Here is a 20,452-nt window from a genome sequence, read left to right on the forward strand (position 1 = left end):
ATAAAAGAGATGACAATAATCTAATGCCATTCTCTTAACTGTTCAGGGTCAACTACCACATTCACCTCATACAAAGGCCACTACAGGAAGTGGAGCTGCTAAACGTAAGACAAAGTCTAACAGCATGGTGGAATTGGGGGCAGGCATTACTCCCCCAGGGCCACACCCCTCTCTGATGATGATGGCCGCAGCCCAGCACGGCTTGATGCCACCTCAGATGCAGCAACTGCTTCAGCAACAGAACCAGGGTCTGTCGCCACAGCAACTACAGCAGATCATGCAGCACCAGTCCATGATGCTTCAGCACCAGGTGGGTACAGCAGCTGTAAGGGGACCACATGTGGGGAAATGGCACCACATGTGGGAACATAGCACCACATCTTGGAAACAAAGCCAATATGTATAAATGTCACCACACATGGGGAAATGACATCATACATTGGGAAATAACATCATACACAGGAAAATAACATCATACACAGGAAAATGACATCATACACGCGGGAATGATATCATACATGGGGAAATGACATCATACACAGGGGAATGACATCATACATTGGGAAATGACATCATACACGCGGGAATGACATCATACATTGGGAAATGTCATCATACATGGTACTTCACAATGGGCCAATGCTACCAGTCCCAGTAACTGGGAATAAGATTACGTAAACCAGAGATAGGAAACAGACATTTTCAGTTAAGATTATATGAATGAGAAGTGGAACTTCAACAGGCATAAAAGATCAGATCCAGAAGCTGCTATTGTGGGTTTGGGCGTTGGTATTACTGACGGTACAGTACATTCTACTGGAGGACAAACCAGGCTAGGTGATTGTCTACAGAACAATGGGTGTTTTTTGTACTTAACCTAATATAGCTTGGAATAGATTTGCATAATTAGTCAACTTCTAACATTGTTGTCATGTAATTAAACTAAGCTGTTAATTTGTTAATGTAAATTCTGTATTTTCTCTCTTTTCTGATACCACGGTGCATGATAGACAGTGAAGAATTTCATGGTTCCTGTTGTGTTGCCTACATGTGAAGCCTGTTTGATAGTTTTATATACTTTTAGTTGACAAAGTGTCACGTTTCTTTGACAGGTAGAGTGAGATTAAAATGCATGTTAATTTTCTTATCTTCCATGTAAAAATTAGCATCAGTAATTGGCTTGAAGGTGTCTAGTAGTAGTTTTGATACTGTTCATGTCGAAGGAATTGAAGGGAATTGAAGAAGACAGGTTGGGTGAAGGAGGAGGGTTGAGAGGGGGTTGGGGGGGGGGATAGAGATGAGGGTGTGTGTGTGTGTGTGTGTGTGTGTGTGTAGAGATGGGGGGGGGGTAGAGATGGGGGGGGGGGTGTAGAGATGGGGGGGGGGGGGGGGTAGAGAGGGGGGGATGTAGAGATGGGGGGATAGAGTACACTAATAAGCTTATAGCCTCTACAGAATTAACATAAGCAATGTTTTACACAGCATAAAAGACACAAAAACAATACAAATGACAAGTTATATATATGAATCTGTCACCTGTCTGACAGGTATACCTTGTACCTATACACATATACCATAATCTCGTCATAAGGAGTGTATTCAATAATTCTGAACAAGTCATATATATATATGTTGAAACAAATGCATTATGCAGCTTATAATTTTATGAATGACTTCTTATTTTTAGGTAAAATATAGGTAAACGATAAAACAATGGTCGGAATAATAATTTCATAATTGTAAGTGTGCTATTGTTTGTTGTATTTAAGTAGTGTGTTGTCAGACTGACCCTGACAGGTCATAAAAGGTGTCCCATGGCCACAGGCTTGACCGGTCTGTTGACCACCAGACTATCCATCAACACATACACATGTTAGCTGTCATCCATGTCTGTTTCTTCTCGGCTCCCAGGTGTTAGAACAGGTACCATTGTCACATGTTAAGTATTTATGCACTTTTTGTCATACTAATATTATTTCACAGGAGCCTCACAAATTCAGCAGAATTCCTCGGAGTCCGAGCCATTTAAGGCAAATTTTAGTCATTATCAGTAATAAGACAGACTAGTCTATAATGTAGAAAGAAGTAAATAGAAAAAAAATGAAATGACCTGTAGACAGACCATTCTATGTATAGAAAGAAGAAAAAAGAAAAAAATGAAATGACCTGTTTCACTTCTAAAGAGTTTTTATCGTCCTCTAAAATAAATTCCTGTATGTATATATGATTGGATTCATGACCGCAGCTCAAGCTTTTGTCATTGTTCCAAAGATAGAGCTATTGACTTTTGAGCCAAATTAAAGCATCATTGTTGAGTCTAAGAATGACAAAACAGCTGTACGATGCAGTTCCATATTCACCATTGAGCATATCCTTCATCTATGACTAAATCTGTTTTAAATGTGTTATTTATTTGAATGTTTTTTGTACAATAATTCAGGAAACAAGAAAAAATGGTGTAAAAAAGTCGAATTTAAGTCATTTATATTTTTTTTTATTCCTCGAGCAAATTTGAATGTTTGTGAGACTTTGTGAAGGATTGTTCGGGGAAAATAGGCTAGGTTGTTGTAGTATGTTTGGACATTAAACCTTGCCTGCTGGACGTATGTTGTAGTGTGTTGGGACATTATAGACCTAGCCTGGCTGTTGTAGTATGTTTGGACATTAGGCCTAGCCTGGCCGTTGTAGTATGTTTGGACATTAGGCCTAGCCTGGCCGTTGTAGTATGTTTGGACATTAGGCCTAGCCTGACTGTTGTAGTATGTTTGGACATTAGGCCTAGCCTGGCCATTGTAGTATGTTTGGACATTAGGCCTAGCCTGACTGTTGTAGTATGTTTGGACATTAGGCCTAGCCTGACTGTTGTAGTATGTTTGGACATTAGGCCTAGCCTGGCCATTGTAGTATGTTTGGACATTAGGCCTAGCCTGACTGTTGTAGTATGTTTGGACATTAGGCCTAGCCTGACTGTTGTAGTATGTTTGGACATTAGGCCTAGCCTGGCCATTGTAGTATGTTTGGACATTAGGCCTAGCCTGGCCGTTGTAGTATGTTTGGACATTAGGCCTAGCCTGGCCGTTGTAGTATGTTTGGACATTAGGCCTAGCCTGACTGTTGTAGTATGTTTGGACATTAGGCCTAGCCTGGCCATTGTAGTATGTTTGGACATTAGGCCTAGCCTGACTGTTGTAGTATGTTTGGACATTAGGCCTAGCCTGACTGTTGTAGTATGTTTGGACATTAGGCCTAGCCTGGCCATTGTAGTATGTTTGGACATTAGGCCTAGCCTGACTGTTGTAGTATGTTTGGACATTAGGCCTAGCCTGACTGTTGTAGTATGTTTGGACATTAGGCCTAGCCTGGCCATTGTAGTATGTTTGGACATTAGGCCTAGCCTGACTGTTGTAGTATGTTTGGACATTAGGCCTAGCCTGGCCATTGTAGTATGTTTGGACATTAGGCCTAGCCTGGCCGTTGTAGTATGTTTGGACATTAGGCCTAGCCTGGCCGTTGTAGTATGTTTGGACATTAGGCCTAGTCTGGCTGTTGTAGTATGTTTGGACATTAGGCTAGGAGTGCTAATAATCAGGACAGGTGTATGTGGGGACAGACAGGTGTGTAAATGTTTATATGATGTAACAGTACAGAGCAATGACTAGGAGCCCTATAGGCCTGCTGGCTTAGATCATTAGTAGTCCTCCAGCTAAACATTGTCACACTGGTACGTACAAACCTGAAGTACCAGTCCTTTTTATCATCGTTTTATTGTCTTTGTGTTCTGGCTGTTGAGGGTCAAAATTGTTTATTGGGCTAGTCAATATGGCCTTCACAAGGAGTACTTTTTCTCACATACTCCACAGGGTTATCCGGTGGTTGCTAGGTAACACAGGGTTATCCGGTGGTTGCTAGGTAACACAGGGTTATCCGGTGGTTGCTAGGGAAAAGATAAATCGATCTCACACAGGGGGAAAAGACAGCCGGTACGCGCAATATGACGACTGCTCACAACAACGTAACATCATCATTTTAGGTTGAGTAACTATGTCTTAAATCATGACGTCATTAATTTTGACACACATTCCAAGGAGCTTTGAAGATGGCGAAATTATTGAAAAAAAATTCATAAAAACGAGATTTGCTTGCAAGTATGTGAGAAAAATAATCAAACATGGGTCTGTTCTGTGGACAGGGATATCTCAAACTGAGTGTAAGAGTTTGGCTGGCCAGTACTCAGCAAGCCTCGTGCTGACTGGCCAAACTCTTACACTCGGGTTGAGATATCCCTGGCCATGGTCTCTACTCTGTGTCTTTAAGACAACATGGCCTTCACAAGGCATGCTGTGTCTGTTGGACAGCTGTGTCTGTTGGACAGCATGGCCCAACGAACATCTGAAACTTGTCAACTGTTCTATCTTAGTTTTGTTTTCTTGTGTGCCAACAAGAAAAATGTATATTCTCAAAATCCATGTCACCTAGCTGTCAGGGGACAAGTAGATCTTCATAATGCATAAATCTCAACATATTACAATAAACAGCAGTGAAAGTTAGCAAGACCTGTTAGGTGTCAAGGTACAAGGTATTTATCACGAAACTGATGGACGCTAATTCTAGACGTCATATTTAGATTTGTTTATTCAATTAGTGCCCAAAATGTAAGGTAATTAGAGAGAGTGAGCTTTCAATCTACATACGGCATGTTCGTGGCGCTGACAGTGAGCCACTCCATCACTCATTCCTCTGAACAATGCCTCTCATAACCAGACATGGCCAATATTTTCTTGAAAACATGCATAATTCTGAATAAACAAAACTGTATTATTGTGAACCAAAATTTATACAACTCGCTGTCAGACTGTCCAAATGAATGACACACGTTTTTAATGTCCGACTCCATTTCTATTTCCTTCTTTGTTTTTTTAATAAAATTTTTACATAATTATGTGAATAAACAAAATTTATGCTCATGAAGTAACTGGTTAATTCGAATTAGAAAGTCAACAGTCTATAAAATGCTGTTGTTAAGACAATCCAATTAATCATACCCTGACTTTTCCCAATGAAATATAAGAATTAAAATTTATATTTTTCCTTGCCTGCATAATTTTTGCTGAATATAGGGTTTTTAGTGCAGGAGCTTTTCCTTCAGTTTAGAAACATTTTTGAATATGTGAATTTGTTATTATATTTACTTTAAATTTTAAATTAATCTTTATCTTTGCAGTTATCTTGTTTTTCATAAACTAAAAATAAGTTATGAATTAATTAAACTTCACGAATGAAGTATGAATTCAATAAATCAGCAAATTTCGGAAAATAAGTCTGATCAGTATTTTTCTTGATTTAAAATAATGTAAGAATTAAATTTTACGTAGCTATTCAAATTTAACTCAAAGAAACTAATTTGATGATACTATTATAATGATACATTGGCGGTGGCCGAGTGGTTAAGATGTCCCGACACTTTATCACTAGCCCTCCACCTCTGGGTTGCAAGTTCGAAACCTGCGTGGGGCAGTTGCCAGGTACTGACCGTAGGCCAGTGGTTTTTCTCCGGGTACTCCGGCTTTCCTCCACCTCCAAAACCTGGCACATCCTTAAATGACCCTGGCTGTTAATAGGACATTAAACCAAAAAACAACAATATATAGCTATATCCAAAAGGAGTGAAACTGTTCAATAATTATTCATCACTTTTAATAAAATTCATTTATGTGTTTTAAATTGATAAAGCTAGACACCTAAACAATGGTAATTCTTTATGTTAGAAATTAAAGATCCGGGGCATAATGCACTGAGACCTGCTGTTTTACTGTGTCAATACTTAAGTTCTAGATCAGATCCTTGCTGGGTTTATCACCCATAAACAGCCAGGGTCATAGGTCAGATGTTTGTTTGCTGGGTTTATCACTCATGAAACAGCCAGGGTCATAGGTCAGATGTTTGCTGGGTTTATCACCCATGAACAGCCAGGGTCATAAGTCAGATGTTTGTTTGCTGGGTTTATCACTCATGAACAGCCAGGGTCATAGGCCAAATGTTTGCTGGGTTTATCACCCATGAACAGCCAGGGTCATAGGCCAGATGTTTGTTTGCTGGGTTTATCACTCATGAACAGCCAGGGTCATAGGTCAAATGTTTGCCGGGTTTATCACCCATGAACAACCAGGGTCATAGGTCAGATAGCTCCTTGCTTATATAACTACATTATTTTTCACAGAAAACTACTATTTGATTTATTTCTCGCAGCAGCAGCAAAAACTTCAAGACCAGGTGCTACAGGAGCTAAACGAGCAGTTACAGATGAATATGCTGCAACAGTCACAATTGATGCAACAGCAGCAGCAGCCAGACAAGTCCAAGGTCGGGAAAGGTCAACTTCAGCAGCTTGCCCTCCAGCAGCAGCAACTAGTCCAACAGATTCAACAGATTCAGATCCAGCAGCGTCAGTACCTCCTAGCCTGTCTTGTGCAGCCCTTCGGTGTCCCTCAGGGTGAGAATCTTTGTTTTTCCCTTCTTTATAGGTAATTTTGCATTTGTTCACATTATTTCTGTATCAGACTTGCATAATATCTTTTCAGGAAATAGTATTGAATAAACAGTATACGGAGCAGTGTTGATTTGAAATAAAAAAAATTCAGCTCTATCATGGTAAAATGACCAAAAGAGCTAATGATTACAAGTGTTAATGTGTATTGTGTTGATACGGTCCTGTTTGCATCTTAGATTTTAGCCTAGTTGTGTTAAGATGTCCATTTCTATATAGTGAGAGGGCTGATAGTTGGATTTGAAGTGCAGTTAGGGTATTTGTTATTACTATTACAGATTTGGTGCCGTGACCAGGATCTTTACTCTCATAAAAACATTTAATGAATTTACTGTCACTGTATTTCTGTTGATCACCATCTGTAAGAGAGCATGAGATAGCTAGTTTGATCTCAAGGGTACCGGTGGACACTCCTTCCTTTTACACATCTTTTAAGTTTGTTATGACTATTTTTCAAGAAGCACTGAAGTGGTATTTCTATTATTCTTTAGTTGATTCTGAAATAATTTTTGGATTTTGACTTGACAAACCACCACTTTCATTCAAACTCTTGGATTTTGACTAGTCAAACTATCTTTTTCATCCAAACTCTTGGATTTCGATTTGTCAAACTATCTTTTTCATTCAAGCTCTTGGATTTTGACTAGTCAAACCATCACTTTCATCCAAACTCTTGGATTTCGATTTTGTCAAACCATCTTTTTCATCAACGCTCTTGGATTTTGACTAGTCAAACCATCACTTTCATTCAAACTCTTGAATATTGACTAGTTAAACCATCACTTTCATCCAAACTCTTGGATATTGACTAGTCAAATAATCTTTTTCATTAAACTCTTCCATATTAACCAGGAAACCATCATTTTTATAGCTGGCCACTCCTAGGTAAAGCAGGATTCAGGGTAAAGAGCAGGTGATCTGTTGTAACTATTCTTGAATTAACAGTTTTCAGAAATAATGTTTTCCACACATTTTTATAGACAGATGACGTCATCATATTAGCACTTGCTGATCCAGTATTGAATATGTATGAATCATAATGCCGTCGGCCTCAAATTGACATTAAAGTTAATTAATGATTTAGAGCCATATGTCCAAGTACCACTCTTACTTTGAAAGAAACAATGACAAACAGTTATGTCTCTTTGCTTACATTTTTCTGACGCCAACAATAAGCATTTGAACAAAAAGCTTAATTAAATATGAATACCTACCTGTGTGATTATCAATGCATCATGAAGTTCACATATAATATAATGTTGTCAAAACAAAACATTTGTAAAAATCTACAGAGGCATCATAACACATAATGAAATATTCATCCTGGAAAATCTTCTGTGATGATTGGATATTAGATCTACTGATGGAAGAAAAGCTTGTTAGCGATTATTTATGTTGGCAGTACATACAGGTAAAAAAGTACAAGGACATAACACAAATATATAATTATACCTATATTACCTGCTGATTGCTTAGGAAGTGAATTTGTTATCGTGGCCTGATTGGTCGAGCATGATTACGGTGTGAAGGAAGGTAATTAGGTGCCAACTGGCTTCTAACAACATTTTGGACTTTTCATGGGGTAGGAACTTTTATCATTTGATCAATATAATGAAATGCCATTCCAACATTCCGTATGTACCCAGTACTTTATAGTACTCCCACCCCCATCCATTCCGTATGTACCCAGTACTTTATAGTACTCCCACCCCCATCCATTCCGTATGTACCCAGTACTTTACAGTACTCCCACCCCCATCCATTCCGTATGTACCCAGTACTTTATAGTTCAAGCTGTCTCCTTTACTTGTGGTTCCTGAAGCCATTACCTGCCTAATTTTGTGACCATCACTGCTCCACTCCCACCCCCATCCCATCTCCAGCACACCCCTATCTCAGGCTGATTCCCCGCCCCATCACACCCCTATCTCAGGCCGATTCCCCGCCCCATCACACCCCTATCTCAGGCCGATTCCCCGCCCCCATCCCACCCCTATCTCAAGCTTATTCCCCGCCCCCATCCCACCCCTATCTCAGGCTGATTCCCTGCCCCCATCCCACCCCTATCTCAAGCTTATTCCCCGCCCCCATCCCACCCCTATCTCAGGCTGATTCCCTGCCCCCATCCCACCCCTATCTCAAGCTTATTCCCCGCCCCCATCCCACCCCTATCTCAGGCTGATTCCCCGCCCCCATCCCACCCCTATCTCAGGCTGATTCCCTGCCCCCATCCCACCCCTATCTCAGGCTGATTCCCTGCCCCCATCCCACCCCTATCTCAGGCTGATTCCCTGCCCCCATCCCACCCCTATCTCAGGCTGATTCCCTGCCCCCATCCCACCCCTACCCCAGGCTGTCGTGTGTTTACCATCACTAATAACTCCACAAAGTACTGCACTCACACACACATCTACAGTCATTAAATATTCATAGGTTCTTACTTCCATTATCAGGATTTATGGCCTGTATTGTCTAGTTATTGTCATTTGTTAGAATATGTGATATTGTCAGTGTTTTGTCTCGTTAGCAGGTAATGTCTGTAAAGTACAGCAAAACGGAAAATAATATTCCACCTGATGCCTGTATTTTAGAAATTTCCATGTTTTTACCATGGTATTAGAGAAAAATCTGAAGAAAAAACTCCTTTATTACTGATAATTTCAATAAGCCACTTAACTCACTAGCGAGAACTGTTCAAAATTTTAATTGTTTAATTTATTATTCTGTCAAAAATAAAATGCACTTTGCTGAGAGTTTAAATTTCGAAAAAGTAAATTCTTCTCTCTGAAATTCCAAAATATGTTAGCCGGTGTGTATTAATCCAGAATGAATCTGTGTGGGTACCCATATTCAGAAAACTGACATTTGGGGATTGAAAAGGAACATTCTTGATTTTCTAAAAAATTAACAATTTTGGTCAGATTTGTGTTGTAATAGTTTGTTAATCTTGGTATGCTGATTAACAGTGTGATTGCTGGCTGTATTCTGAATTCTGTGTTGGGAAGGGCAGGTCTACAACTTGTGTGGGATCTCTGAAGATTTGGCCTGAAATATGTTTATTTTGGTGCAGACCCTGGTTAAATTATCGCTTGAACACCAGCATGTCTGATTTTATGCATGTTTGTGAAAAAAACAATGAAAAGGCAGTTTAAAAAATACCTTGGTACAGAGCAGCTTGACTGTACAGTGCTGGGTTTTTATGTAATAAATAATAACACAAAAACCTGTTATGATGGGGTATAGACTAGCTGTACATCCCAGGCTGATATTTACACTAACAGCATGTTATAAGAATCAATAATACATCAACTACAATTTTAAGATAAAACCCTGTGAAAGGAAATATAGCGTCAGCAGCTGAATACATAGAATGGCTGATTATTTTTCCAGGTCATCAGATCTCCTCATCTGGGGTTGTTTATTTCTTCAATAGAGAGCTAGTGCAGGCTAAGCTATTTATACCTTAACTTGTTTACGCCATGTTGGGGTGGCCTAGCTATTTGTTTACACAGTTGTTAGTCATTCAAGAGCGGTTGTTTACCAGGCTTGTTTACAAAAGCTTGGTTTTCCATACACATTGGCTATTAGCATCTGACAGCCCTCTTCCTGTGTATATCTTGTAAACATTTCAACTTATAAACAATTTCTATAAATTCCAGCATTGTTGTCACTCTGGAAACATTTGCACACACCAGTTGTATGCTTCAGGCCAGCGCGGGCATTTCTGTCTGTCAGCCTGACGGTAATGATCCTGGCCGTAGATTATAAAACCTTTGTGCCAAGTGTTAGGAAAAATATACAGCACCAGCAAACAGGAAATGTGTAATTTTCTGTTTGTTAACTTTGTGCAGAAGTTATAATTCAATCCAGAGGGCTTTAAAACAAACAGATACCAACCTGTGATTAAACACACATTTTCCAATCCCGGATAGGATACACAAGTCAACCTGATGAACAGAATTTCAACACGGAGCAAGTATGGGCCGAGAAGCTAAATTAGTGTGACTTAATTTTCACAGCTGGAGTATCATATATATATATTTTCACAAATAATGCAGAGTCAGCTTTTTGTTTCAATTAGCTGTACAAATGAACATGTGGTATTGAAAGGCGTCAAGGAGGTGAAGGTCATTTTGGTGCCAGGGTCTGCATGACCTACATATTTTCTAGGTCATAGGTCAAGTGAGGAATGAACATATTCTAACACCAAATGTGTACCATGGACATAACACAATTAAAAGTTAAATAGGTCAAGGTCATAGTGCCAAGGTCAAAAACTACTGTCACCCTGTCAAGACATTTAGAAGATCTTTATTCACTTTTGAAGTGCAAAGGTGAAAGGTCGTGGATCCTGAGAGATTTTGATATACAAGGATTACCCAGTACCTGTGTGAATGATGTCTCTTATGATGGACAAGAGGTTCTTGTTTCCTTCGTTGCTCACGTATCCAAGTCGTCCATTTCTATTCCCAGGCATGATGTCACCGGGGGAAATTCAGCAGCTATGGAAAGAGGTGGCTAGTCAATCCGGCTTGGATGAGTCCACCATGAAAAGTAACGGAACTGTTCCAACGTCATTGGGTGCAGGTTTGCCCTCCCTCTCATTTCCAACTCCGCCCACCAGCTGGGCAACAAATGGCATCACAGATACCTACCTCAATCAAGGTAAGCAATTGATGTTTTAAAACTTTTAACTTTGGTAATATATTTATAGTAGAAACAGAAAGTTAAAACTTTCAAATAAAGTCAGTTTTTTTAGCAGTGTATTGTGCAAGTCTCTTAAAAAATTCTCTTGTTCTTGTGGTTTGTTTGTGAGGACATTAAGTCTTTTGTTCTCCATTGTCTTCCTAAATGTACACTTCATTACACAAATAATTTCCCTATTTACACCAAATGACAATTTCCTAAAATGGACAAGAAAATCTCTGGATTTAAGAATTTTGACTTTATGCTAATTTCCTGACAAATTTTAATTATGACCAGGGTGGTTGAGAGTATATATGCTACAAATTTTTTTAAAAATAAAAGAAGAAAAAATCTGTTCTTTTATTCCAGGCAATTCTTCCCTCGGCCATTCCACGGCGCAGGTTAAGCAAGAGCTGACCAGCCCGACTTCATCCTACCATGCGCTATTCCGACACTGCCTCTGTAAATGGCCCGGTTGTGATACACACTGCGAGGACTACATGTCCTTCCTCAAGTGAGTGGCGTAACTTCTCTCTGTGTAAGGTGGTTAGCTCCACCCTTTTATAATTAACCCCCAGAAACCCTGGTAACTTTAACACATTATGATTATGAACAATTTGGAAATGATATTATAAAAAATATAAACAGTGGCAGGTTTTCCCCTCTGAAAAGTTATTTTCCTCAATTTTCATGTTTTAACTGTCGTTTCTGTGAAGCATCATTTGGAGTAATCACAATAGAGGAAAACCAATAAATAGTTTTATTTTTCAAAAAAAAAATTTAAACCTCCATACATAGTTTAAGATAATCAAAGTAGAAAATTGAAAATCATTATTATGATAAAACTTGTAAAATATTGTTTCAAGTGAAAATTTTTATCACAATATCTTACAAGTAAACTTAAGTATACGTCATGTTAACTATCTGACCATTAACATTAGCTATCCTTTAAATATTTGATTGGTGATCGCTGTAAGATCTTAAAACAAAAAAAGAACAGGATTCTATTAATATCAAAAAAAAATTTTTCTAGACATTTGAGTGCTGAGCATATTCTAGATGATAGAAGCACAGCCCAGGCACGCGTCCAAATGCAGGTTGTCAGTCAGCTGGAAATCCAGGTATGTTAAAAGACATGGGGTTGAAAATACAGGTGCTCTAATCGTAGAAACTGTGAGTGTCAATAAGCTTGGGAGGATTTGTGTCATTAGGTCATTACATAGGTTTGGTATGTCAATAAGCTTGACAGGATTTAGGTTAGTAGGTCAAATTACTTAGGTTCGGTGTGGATGCTAATTAGCTTGGCGGGATATGGGGCAGTATACGTAGATCTTTACGTAGGTTCGGTGTGAGTGCTAATTAGCTTGGCGGGATATGGGGCAGTAGATCTTTACGTAGGTTCGGTGTGGATGCTAATTAGCTTGGCGGGATATGGGGCAGTAGATCTTTACATAGGTTCGGTGTGGATGCTAATTAGTTTGGCGGGATATGGGGCAGTAGGTCATTACGTAGGTTTGGTGTGTCAATAAGCTTGACAGGATTTAGGTTAGTAGGTCAAATTACTTAGGTTCGGTGTGGATGCTAATTAGCTTGGCGGGATATGGGGCAGTAGATCTTTACATAGGTTCGGTGTGGATGCTAATTAGCTTGGCGGGATATGGGGCAGTAGGTCATTACGTAGGTTCGGTGTGGATGCTAATTAGCTTGGCAGGATATGGGGCAGTATACATAGATCTTTACGTAGGTTTGGTGTGGATGCTAATTAGCTTGGCGGGATATGGGGCAGTATACATAGATCTTTACATAGGTTCGGTGTGGATGCTAATTAGCTTGGCGGGATATGGGGCAGTAGGTCATTACGTAGGTTTGGTGTGGATGCTAATTAGCTTGGCGGGATATGGGGCAGTAGGTCATTACATAGGTTTGGTGTGGATGCTAATTAGCTTGGCGGGATATGGGGCAGTAGGTCATTACGTAGGTTCGGTGTGGATGCTAATTAGCTTGGCGGGATATGGGGCAGTAGGTCATTACGTAGGTTCGGTGTGGATGCTAATTAGCTTGTAGGGATATGGGGCAGTAGGTCATTACATAGGTTTGGTGTGACTATAAGCTTGGCAGGATTTAGAGCATTCTGTGCGTCAGGTGTTAATGACCCCTGTCTGTGTCTGGCAGGTGAAAATTATACTTATTTATATTTGTATTTGCTTTGCTAATGTATTGATTTTCAGGTAGGCCTGAACTGTTTATTTTAAACAACGTGATAATTTCTGCCAGACCTGACCTAATTACCTGATCATACCTGTCATACTTGTATTAAAGCATGGGCAGCTCTGAGTGCACTGACCATTGGTCCGAGTACATGGTGACTATATCGTTCAGATTTAGTTTCTACATTGTTCTGAATATAGTCGCTAGTTCTGCAGTAACAGTTATTTCCATTCTCTATCCGTTGTCAAAGTTTAGTAACCTTTTATGGTAGGTACCTGCAGCTGGGAAAGTCTGCTTTTCACGCCCCAGATTTTGTTTTTCACACACCAAATTTTATTTGTCGTCGCGAGTCTGCAAGAACATGTGTCTTTGAAACACGTTCCGTTAGATGTTGTTCACAGTACTGTAGACTGTATTTTGTTAATATCTACCCTAACCAGTCCGCTTGTACCGAGAAATCTCTGTCGTATTTATTAATGGCTGGTAAAACTAATGTAAATTACTGTAATTAAATCAGAATTGGTTATCATGAATAAGGTATATGTGGTGATATTTTTGATAGAACAATTCATGTGTATGAACGACATGAGCAAAATAAACACTCTGCATTGCCTGATAAACAATTTACAGGTTTCTTTGTGAAATCAAGGTTGGAGAAAAAAAAATAAAAAAAAAACAAGCAAAACTTATTGTTATGTTTCATTTTTCTGGGAAAGTCTTTGGTTAACAGATTGTTTTTGTTTTTTTGTTTTTTTCCCTTCGTTTTTCTGACATTTTCTGGTTCTAAGATTGTATTAGTTCTTTTTTTCCCTTCGTTTTTCTGGAACAGATTGAAGATTGTATTTGTTTTTTCCTCCTCTTTCTGAAGCAGTCTCGATTAAAGATTGTATTTTTTTTTTTCTCCGTTTTTCTGAAGCTGCCTAACTGTTTCAAGATTGTATTTGCAGGGCAGTAAGTTAAAAAAAATTGTGCTTAAAGTGTGCTGTCTTGTTATATTATGTTATAGGGAAATTCATATGATAGTATGTTTATTAGTGATATTACAGAGAAGTAATATAATCTAAATCTGTTACTTGTTTGGTTACAGTTAACACGAGAAAAGGATCTTCTACAAGAGATGATGAAACATCTTCACATGAAACCGACAGACAGCAAGCCTCATTCTGGGCTGTCCGTGTCATCAGAAACGTCACAGGTACCTTATTATCGCAACCCTCTCAACTGGCTTACTGGGAAACTCATGCTCATCAATGACTTAAAAATCTGATATCGGGATCAATGAGTCTATTAGTTTATAGTGTAAATGGATGTTAGAATAATTAAAGCAAATAAAGGTAACCCCCCATAAAAAAAATCCCCCTTCATTTTTCCTTCCTTTTTGTAAAAAACATCAGGTTTTTTTTTATTTTTTAATAAAAAAGTTTTTTCAAATATACATCAGTAATAGTAAACTTTTACACTAGGGAAGGGGTTTATTTTAGGATAAATATGGTACTGAACTTTTACACTAGTAAAGAGGAATTAATTGAGGACAAATGCTGTACTTTATCTACTACAAAGATATTTGGTCAGAAATGTTCATCAGATTAACAACAGTTATAATAAATGACCTACGGGTAATATCTTTTTCAGAATCCAATGACTTAAAAATGTTATAAAGTTACGATTATGACCTGATTTATATTAATAAAGTTACGATTATGACCTGATTTATATTAATAAAGTTACGATAATGACCTGATTTATATTTATAAAGTTACGATTATGACCTGATTTATATATTTATAAAGTTACGATAATAACCTGATTTATATTTATAAGGTTACGATAATGACCTGATTTATATTTATAAAGTTACGATTATGACCTGATTTATATTTATAAAGTTGCGATAATAACCTGATTTCTATTTATAAAGTTACGATAATAACCTGATTTATATTTATAAAGTTACGATAATAACCTGATTTCTATTTATAAAGTTACGATAATAACCTGATTTATATTTCAGAAGTCGCTGACGACGCACTCGCCTCCAATCACCTCGTCCAATCTACTTAGTCAGCTTCCCAGTCCCAACAAATCATTGACAGTTTCCTCCAACCCACTGAAGCTGTCCCATCTCCCCTTATCGATGTCTGTCTCAGCTCCCCCTACGCCGGTCGGCCTCGTCGGTAACCCAATGTCCCTGCCCCTGTTGATTCCCCCTCCCCTCGGACAGACGCCCGTATCAAAACCGTCGACTCCCCTATCACAGGCGTCGTCCCTGCCGACCACGCCCACCAGCGCCGGTCCGATGAGGAGACGCGTATCTGACAAGTGTAATCTGCCCATATCAGCTGAAATCCAAAGAAACAGAGACTTCTACAAAAGTACCGATGTTCGTCCACCTTTTACATATGCCTCACTGATACGCCAGGTATTTGTCTTATTTTCGTAAATTATGGCATCAAATTTTTCATTAATTTCTGTTCAAAAAAATTGTCTGCAATCTCAACACAAACACATGCTTATGTCTCCTAGCAAGACAGTTGGTGATACATTGGAACTTCCCTACAATGAATGGGCTGAATATGAATTTCTGCTTATTATGAAGTCACCGATTTGGCTCAAATTATATATTCATATAAAAGTTATGATAAGATCTGGATAAAATGAATCTCATGTGGATTTTGACATAACATGATTTTCTCTATAAAGCCACCATCGGACGTGTTCAGTAACAACAACCAATTGTGATATCTGGGGCTTTTTTCAGGCCATCATTGAGTCGCCACACAAGCAGCTGACCCTGAACGAGATCTACCAGTGGTTCCAAAACACATTCGCTTACTTCCGCAGGAACGAGGCTACGTGGAAGGTAAAAACAAATTCTAATTGAAACAAGAATTATCTAAAAAAAGTAGTATTGCAATTACGGGTTTTTTCTATGTATACTGCTTTCATCCCCTTCACCAACGTGGATAATTCATGTGACAATTGTTGTAAAATAACAAAATTTTATTGTGTAACATGCTTCTTAAGAATGTTTTAACTTTGATGACCTGTTTTGTAGAATGCTGTGCGACACAATCTCAGTCTACACAAATGTTTTATGAGAGTGGAAAACGTAAAAGGAGCCGTTTGGACAGTAGATGAAGTCGAGTTCTACAAAAGGAGACCTCAGAAGTTGGGAGGGTATGTTATTATTTCTTACTCTTTCACAAAATTTCGTAAGACTGATGTTTAATGATGAGTCAAAGTTAAATAAGTGATAGCCGAGTTCCCAAATGTTTATCTCTAGTCAGAGTAACACTTTATTTTGTATAAAGTTGAATGACGAATTATTCACTCCAACTCGAGGAAGTTGTGCAGATTCCATGAAATCCAAAATGAATTTGCTTCAAATATATTAAAAATAAATCTTAACTTTTCACAAATGATTAAAGTTTTATTTATGGTCTCAAAGTCATTTCCTTGTAAAGAAGTTTTTTAAAGTTATGCATAGTAAATTGTCTCCAAATTAACATTAGTAATGTAAAAAATGGTTACAGATAATTATTTCTGGATTTTTGAGCAGCCTGGTAGCAATAGCGGTAGTTTAAGGCTATTTTCGTTTTTGCAGTCCAAACGGTTGGTCTAGTTGGACCGATGTTGTTCGTTTATGAAATAAAGACGGGCCTGGCAATTTTATATTGTTTTTAGACGGGCCTTGACAAAGACTTCCAAGGCCTTTGCAGGTCCGTCAAGATATTTGTTTGAAATGTAACATCTAAAAACTGACGAACCGGTTTGTCCGCAAAAACGGACAGGCCCTAGATCTTATATTAAATAATATCATAGGTCTCGGCCCTGTTCTGCTGATACTGATGAATTACCTTAGATTTACGTATGTTTCACATGTCATCCTACTGCTGATTAATTGTCACACCTCATTTCAATTTGTTGTGCTAGTTGCTTATATTCCAATCACCTCACTACATGTCAAATTAGATTGAACCCTATTTTGTATTGATATGGAATCGTATTAATTCATTTCCGTGTAGGGCCTTGTTTGACGTTTTATTTATGAGGCAATATGTCCATAAGCTGTAGGTTATGTTCCAGACAGCCGTCCAAAGCTATGGACTGACATGTACTGTTCAATACACTATTGATGTGCCCCTGATTTGCATTTTTTAAACCTCTTCCCACTACGTATTTGCGTTGGTAGAATAATTAACTCGTGGCCTATATTTGGAAAATAATGTGACTTTTTGTCAGATCACAGGAGGGAGTGTCTATATATTAATTAACAGCAATGTCAGTGACATGCTCTGAATTAAATCACATCATTTATGGTGGAATGTATTAATATCTACTATTAATAGGTCACTAGAAAATTTTTCTCCTTTATCTTAGAATTCAGTTGGATTCTTTATCTTGGAATTGAATTGAGTTTTTTTATAAAAAAAAAAAAAAAAAAAAATGGGTGTCTTGATCTAAATTAAATTGGGTTCCTTTATCTTAGAATTCAACGTGATTATTTTATCCAAATTTAATTGGGTTCCTTTATCTAAATTATCTAAGAATTAAATTGTGTTCCTTTATCTGAGAATTTATTTGGGTTCCTTTATCTTAGGATTTAATTGAGTTTATTCCCAAATGAACAAATCATTCACAGGGATCAAGACTTTAGAAACAAAAAAGGAAGGAAGCATGTTCTATATTGTGTATTGTGAAATTAACATAATTAAAAAATTTATCATAAAATGAACTGTATTTATATCTTATTGAATTATGATAATGATAAGTGTTTTCATCTGAATCAATTAATTATGAGACTAAGAAATAATTTTTTATTACTTTATCTCTGTTCCAGGAACTTGTCTAAGAGCCCCTCTTTGCAAACTGAACATTCTGTGTTTGGTGAAAATCTCAATGCCAGTCTAAGGGTAGGTATTCGTGAGTTAATCAGTCACAGATCTCATATTATGCTTTCAAAGGCCTCAACCGGATTAATTCAAGATTTCTGTTTTGTAGTTTGAACTTCTTTTGTCTATAAATGAATGAGGCTTCATACAATAGCTTCAGGCAAGATTATCAAGCTAAAAACCTTACTTAATGGTAAAATGCAGGTGGTACTTGAGCTTGTAAGATGTACTTATGATAAAAATTTCCTTGTAGGTGGCACTGGAGCAGGCCAATAGTATGATGAACCATCAACTGTGTAATGGTAATGTGTCCGTGGATGGCGTTGAAGACCTCTCAATGAAGTCCAGTCGTAACAGCAGTTCAGACAGTCTAGCGAAGCTAGAACTACCGGCTAGGTATGCATCAGTTTCTCTCTCCTTCCTTCACTCTCTCTCTCTCAACTCTACCCGTCTAGGGAAACTAGAACTTCCGGCTAGGTATGTGTCAGTGTCTCTCTCCCTCCTTCACTCTCTCTCTCAACTCTACCCGTCTAGCGAAGCTAGAACTACCGGCTAGGTATGCGTCAGTGTCTCTCTCCTTCCTTCACTCTCTCTCTCAACTCTACCCGTCTAGTGAAGCTAGAACTACCGGCTAGGTATGTGTCAGTGTCTCTCTCCCTCCTTCACTCTCTCTCTCAACTCTACCCGTCTAGTGAAGCTAGAACTACCCGCTAGGTATGCATCGGTTTCTCTCTCCCTCCTTCACTCTCACTCTCAACTCTACCCGTCTAGGGAAGCTAGAACTACCCGCTAGGTATACGTCATTGTCTCTCTCCCTCCTTCACTCTCTCTCTCAAGTCTACCCGTCTAGTGAAGCTAGAACTACCGGCTAGGTATGCGTCAGTTTCTCTCTCCTTCCTTCACTCTCTCTCTCAAGTCTACCTGTCTAGTGAAGCTAGAACTACCCGCTAGGTATACGTCATTGTCTCTCTCCCTCCTTCACTCTCTCTCTCAAGTCTACCCGTCTAGCGAAGCTAGAACTACCGGCTAGGTATGCGTCAGTTTCTCTCTCCTTCCTTCACTCTCTCTCTCTCAACTCTACCCGTCTAGCGAAACTTAAACTACCGGCTAGGTATGCATCAGTTTCTCTCTCCTTCCTTCACTCTGTCTCTCTCCTCTACCCAATCACATTCTGTAATGTTTTCTATAATTGATACTTGTAGTGCCTGTTACTACTGCGTTAAATGTCTTGCGTAAGAATTTGAGTGTTTACGAAAACATGGATGCCAACTGCATAAAGCAAGGGGCCCAATTGACCTGTTGTGTCAAGTTACTGTAAAGAAACGTCAAGTCCATGACATCAACCTCTTGTTGGAACGATAATTCTTTATCTGTATTCTGCACAAAGATTGACAATGATGTGATTGCATTAAATTTTATTAAAAAGGGGGGAAAAAATTGAGATATTTTATACGTCCCATCATGTGTGTTGATCACGTGTGCACAAACAAATGTCATTGATGCTAGGTAGAATTCATTAATATGCAGAGAGTTCAAAGGGAAACATTTCCTCTTCACAAAGAATTATTCAGTAGAGAGGTTTGACAGGTATTCAAAAATAAAAACAAAATATTTTCATCCATTAATTCACCATGTTAGAAAGCATGACAAGGGTTTAATTAATTAATGAGAATCAAAGGGCCGAACAGTCAAATGGATTTTGTCGGAGAGTGGCTGGCTGTCAATCACATATTGATGGATGTCAGGCCGTGGATAGCGGAAGTGGGCATGTCAAATCGTTGACACTCTCGTTTTGTGCTTACTGATGATAATATGTAAATTAGAGCGTGTTTAGTTTATTACCTGTCATGGAGATCAAACTTTTCACTTCGTTAAGCCGGTCACTATTGACAGTTCCTAGACAATCATAGGGCTTTTATGTATATCTAGATGTATTGCAAGTAAATAAACTTCATAAGGATATGTCAATATTTGCATATTGTTGGCTTGCTCCATCGCATAATTAATGCAAAATGATCCGATTTAACATAGGTCAGAGTACAGGGCCTCTATATAGATAATGATGTATAAATACATCACAGCTATCTAATGATAAACGATGATTCGGCAGATATTGGTTTTA

The 20,452-nt window shown here is 38.4% G+C and overlaps 1 protein-coding gene across 3 annotated transcripts in view; it reads left to right on the forward strand.

Annotated features, from left to right (window-relative positions):
• Positions 1-20,452, forward strand: part of LOC117330920 (forkhead box protein P1-like) — a 73,818-nt gene that overhangs the window by 45,294 nt on the left and 8,072 nt on the right. For 2 of the 3 annotated variants that reach the window (XM_033889482.1, XM_033889480.1), the window contains exons 3-13: positions 47-310; positions 6,247-6,490; positions 11,018-11,209; positions 11,600-11,744; positions 12,264-12,351; positions 14,526-14,633; positions 15,450-15,857; positions 16,197-16,298; positions 16,494-16,615; positions 18,279-18,351; positions 18,584-18,726. In XM_033889482.1, the coding sequence (XP_033745373.1) occupies positions 47-310; positions 6,247-6,490; positions 11,018-11,209; positions 11,600-11,744; positions 12,264-12,351; positions 14,526-14,633; positions 15,450-15,857; positions 16,197-16,298; positions 16,494-16,615; positions 18,279-18,351; positions 18,584-18,726 (1,889 nt within the window). The remainder of the gene's footprint in view (positions 1-46; positions 311-6,246; positions 6,491-11,017; positions 11,210-11,599; positions 11,745-12,263; positions 12,352-14,525; positions 14,634-15,449; positions 15,858-16,196; positions 16,299-16,493; positions 16,616-18,278; positions 18,352-18,583; positions 18,727-20,452) is intronic. The other variant, XM_033889481.1, reaches the window with a different exon arrangement.

This window comes from Pecten maximus, chromosome 7, assembly GCF_902652985.1.
Source record: "Pecten maximus chromosome 7, xPecMax1.1, whole genome shotgun sequence".
Lineage (NCBI taxonomy): Eukaryota > Metazoa > Mollusca > Bivalvia > Pectinida > Pectinidae > Pecten > Pecten maximus.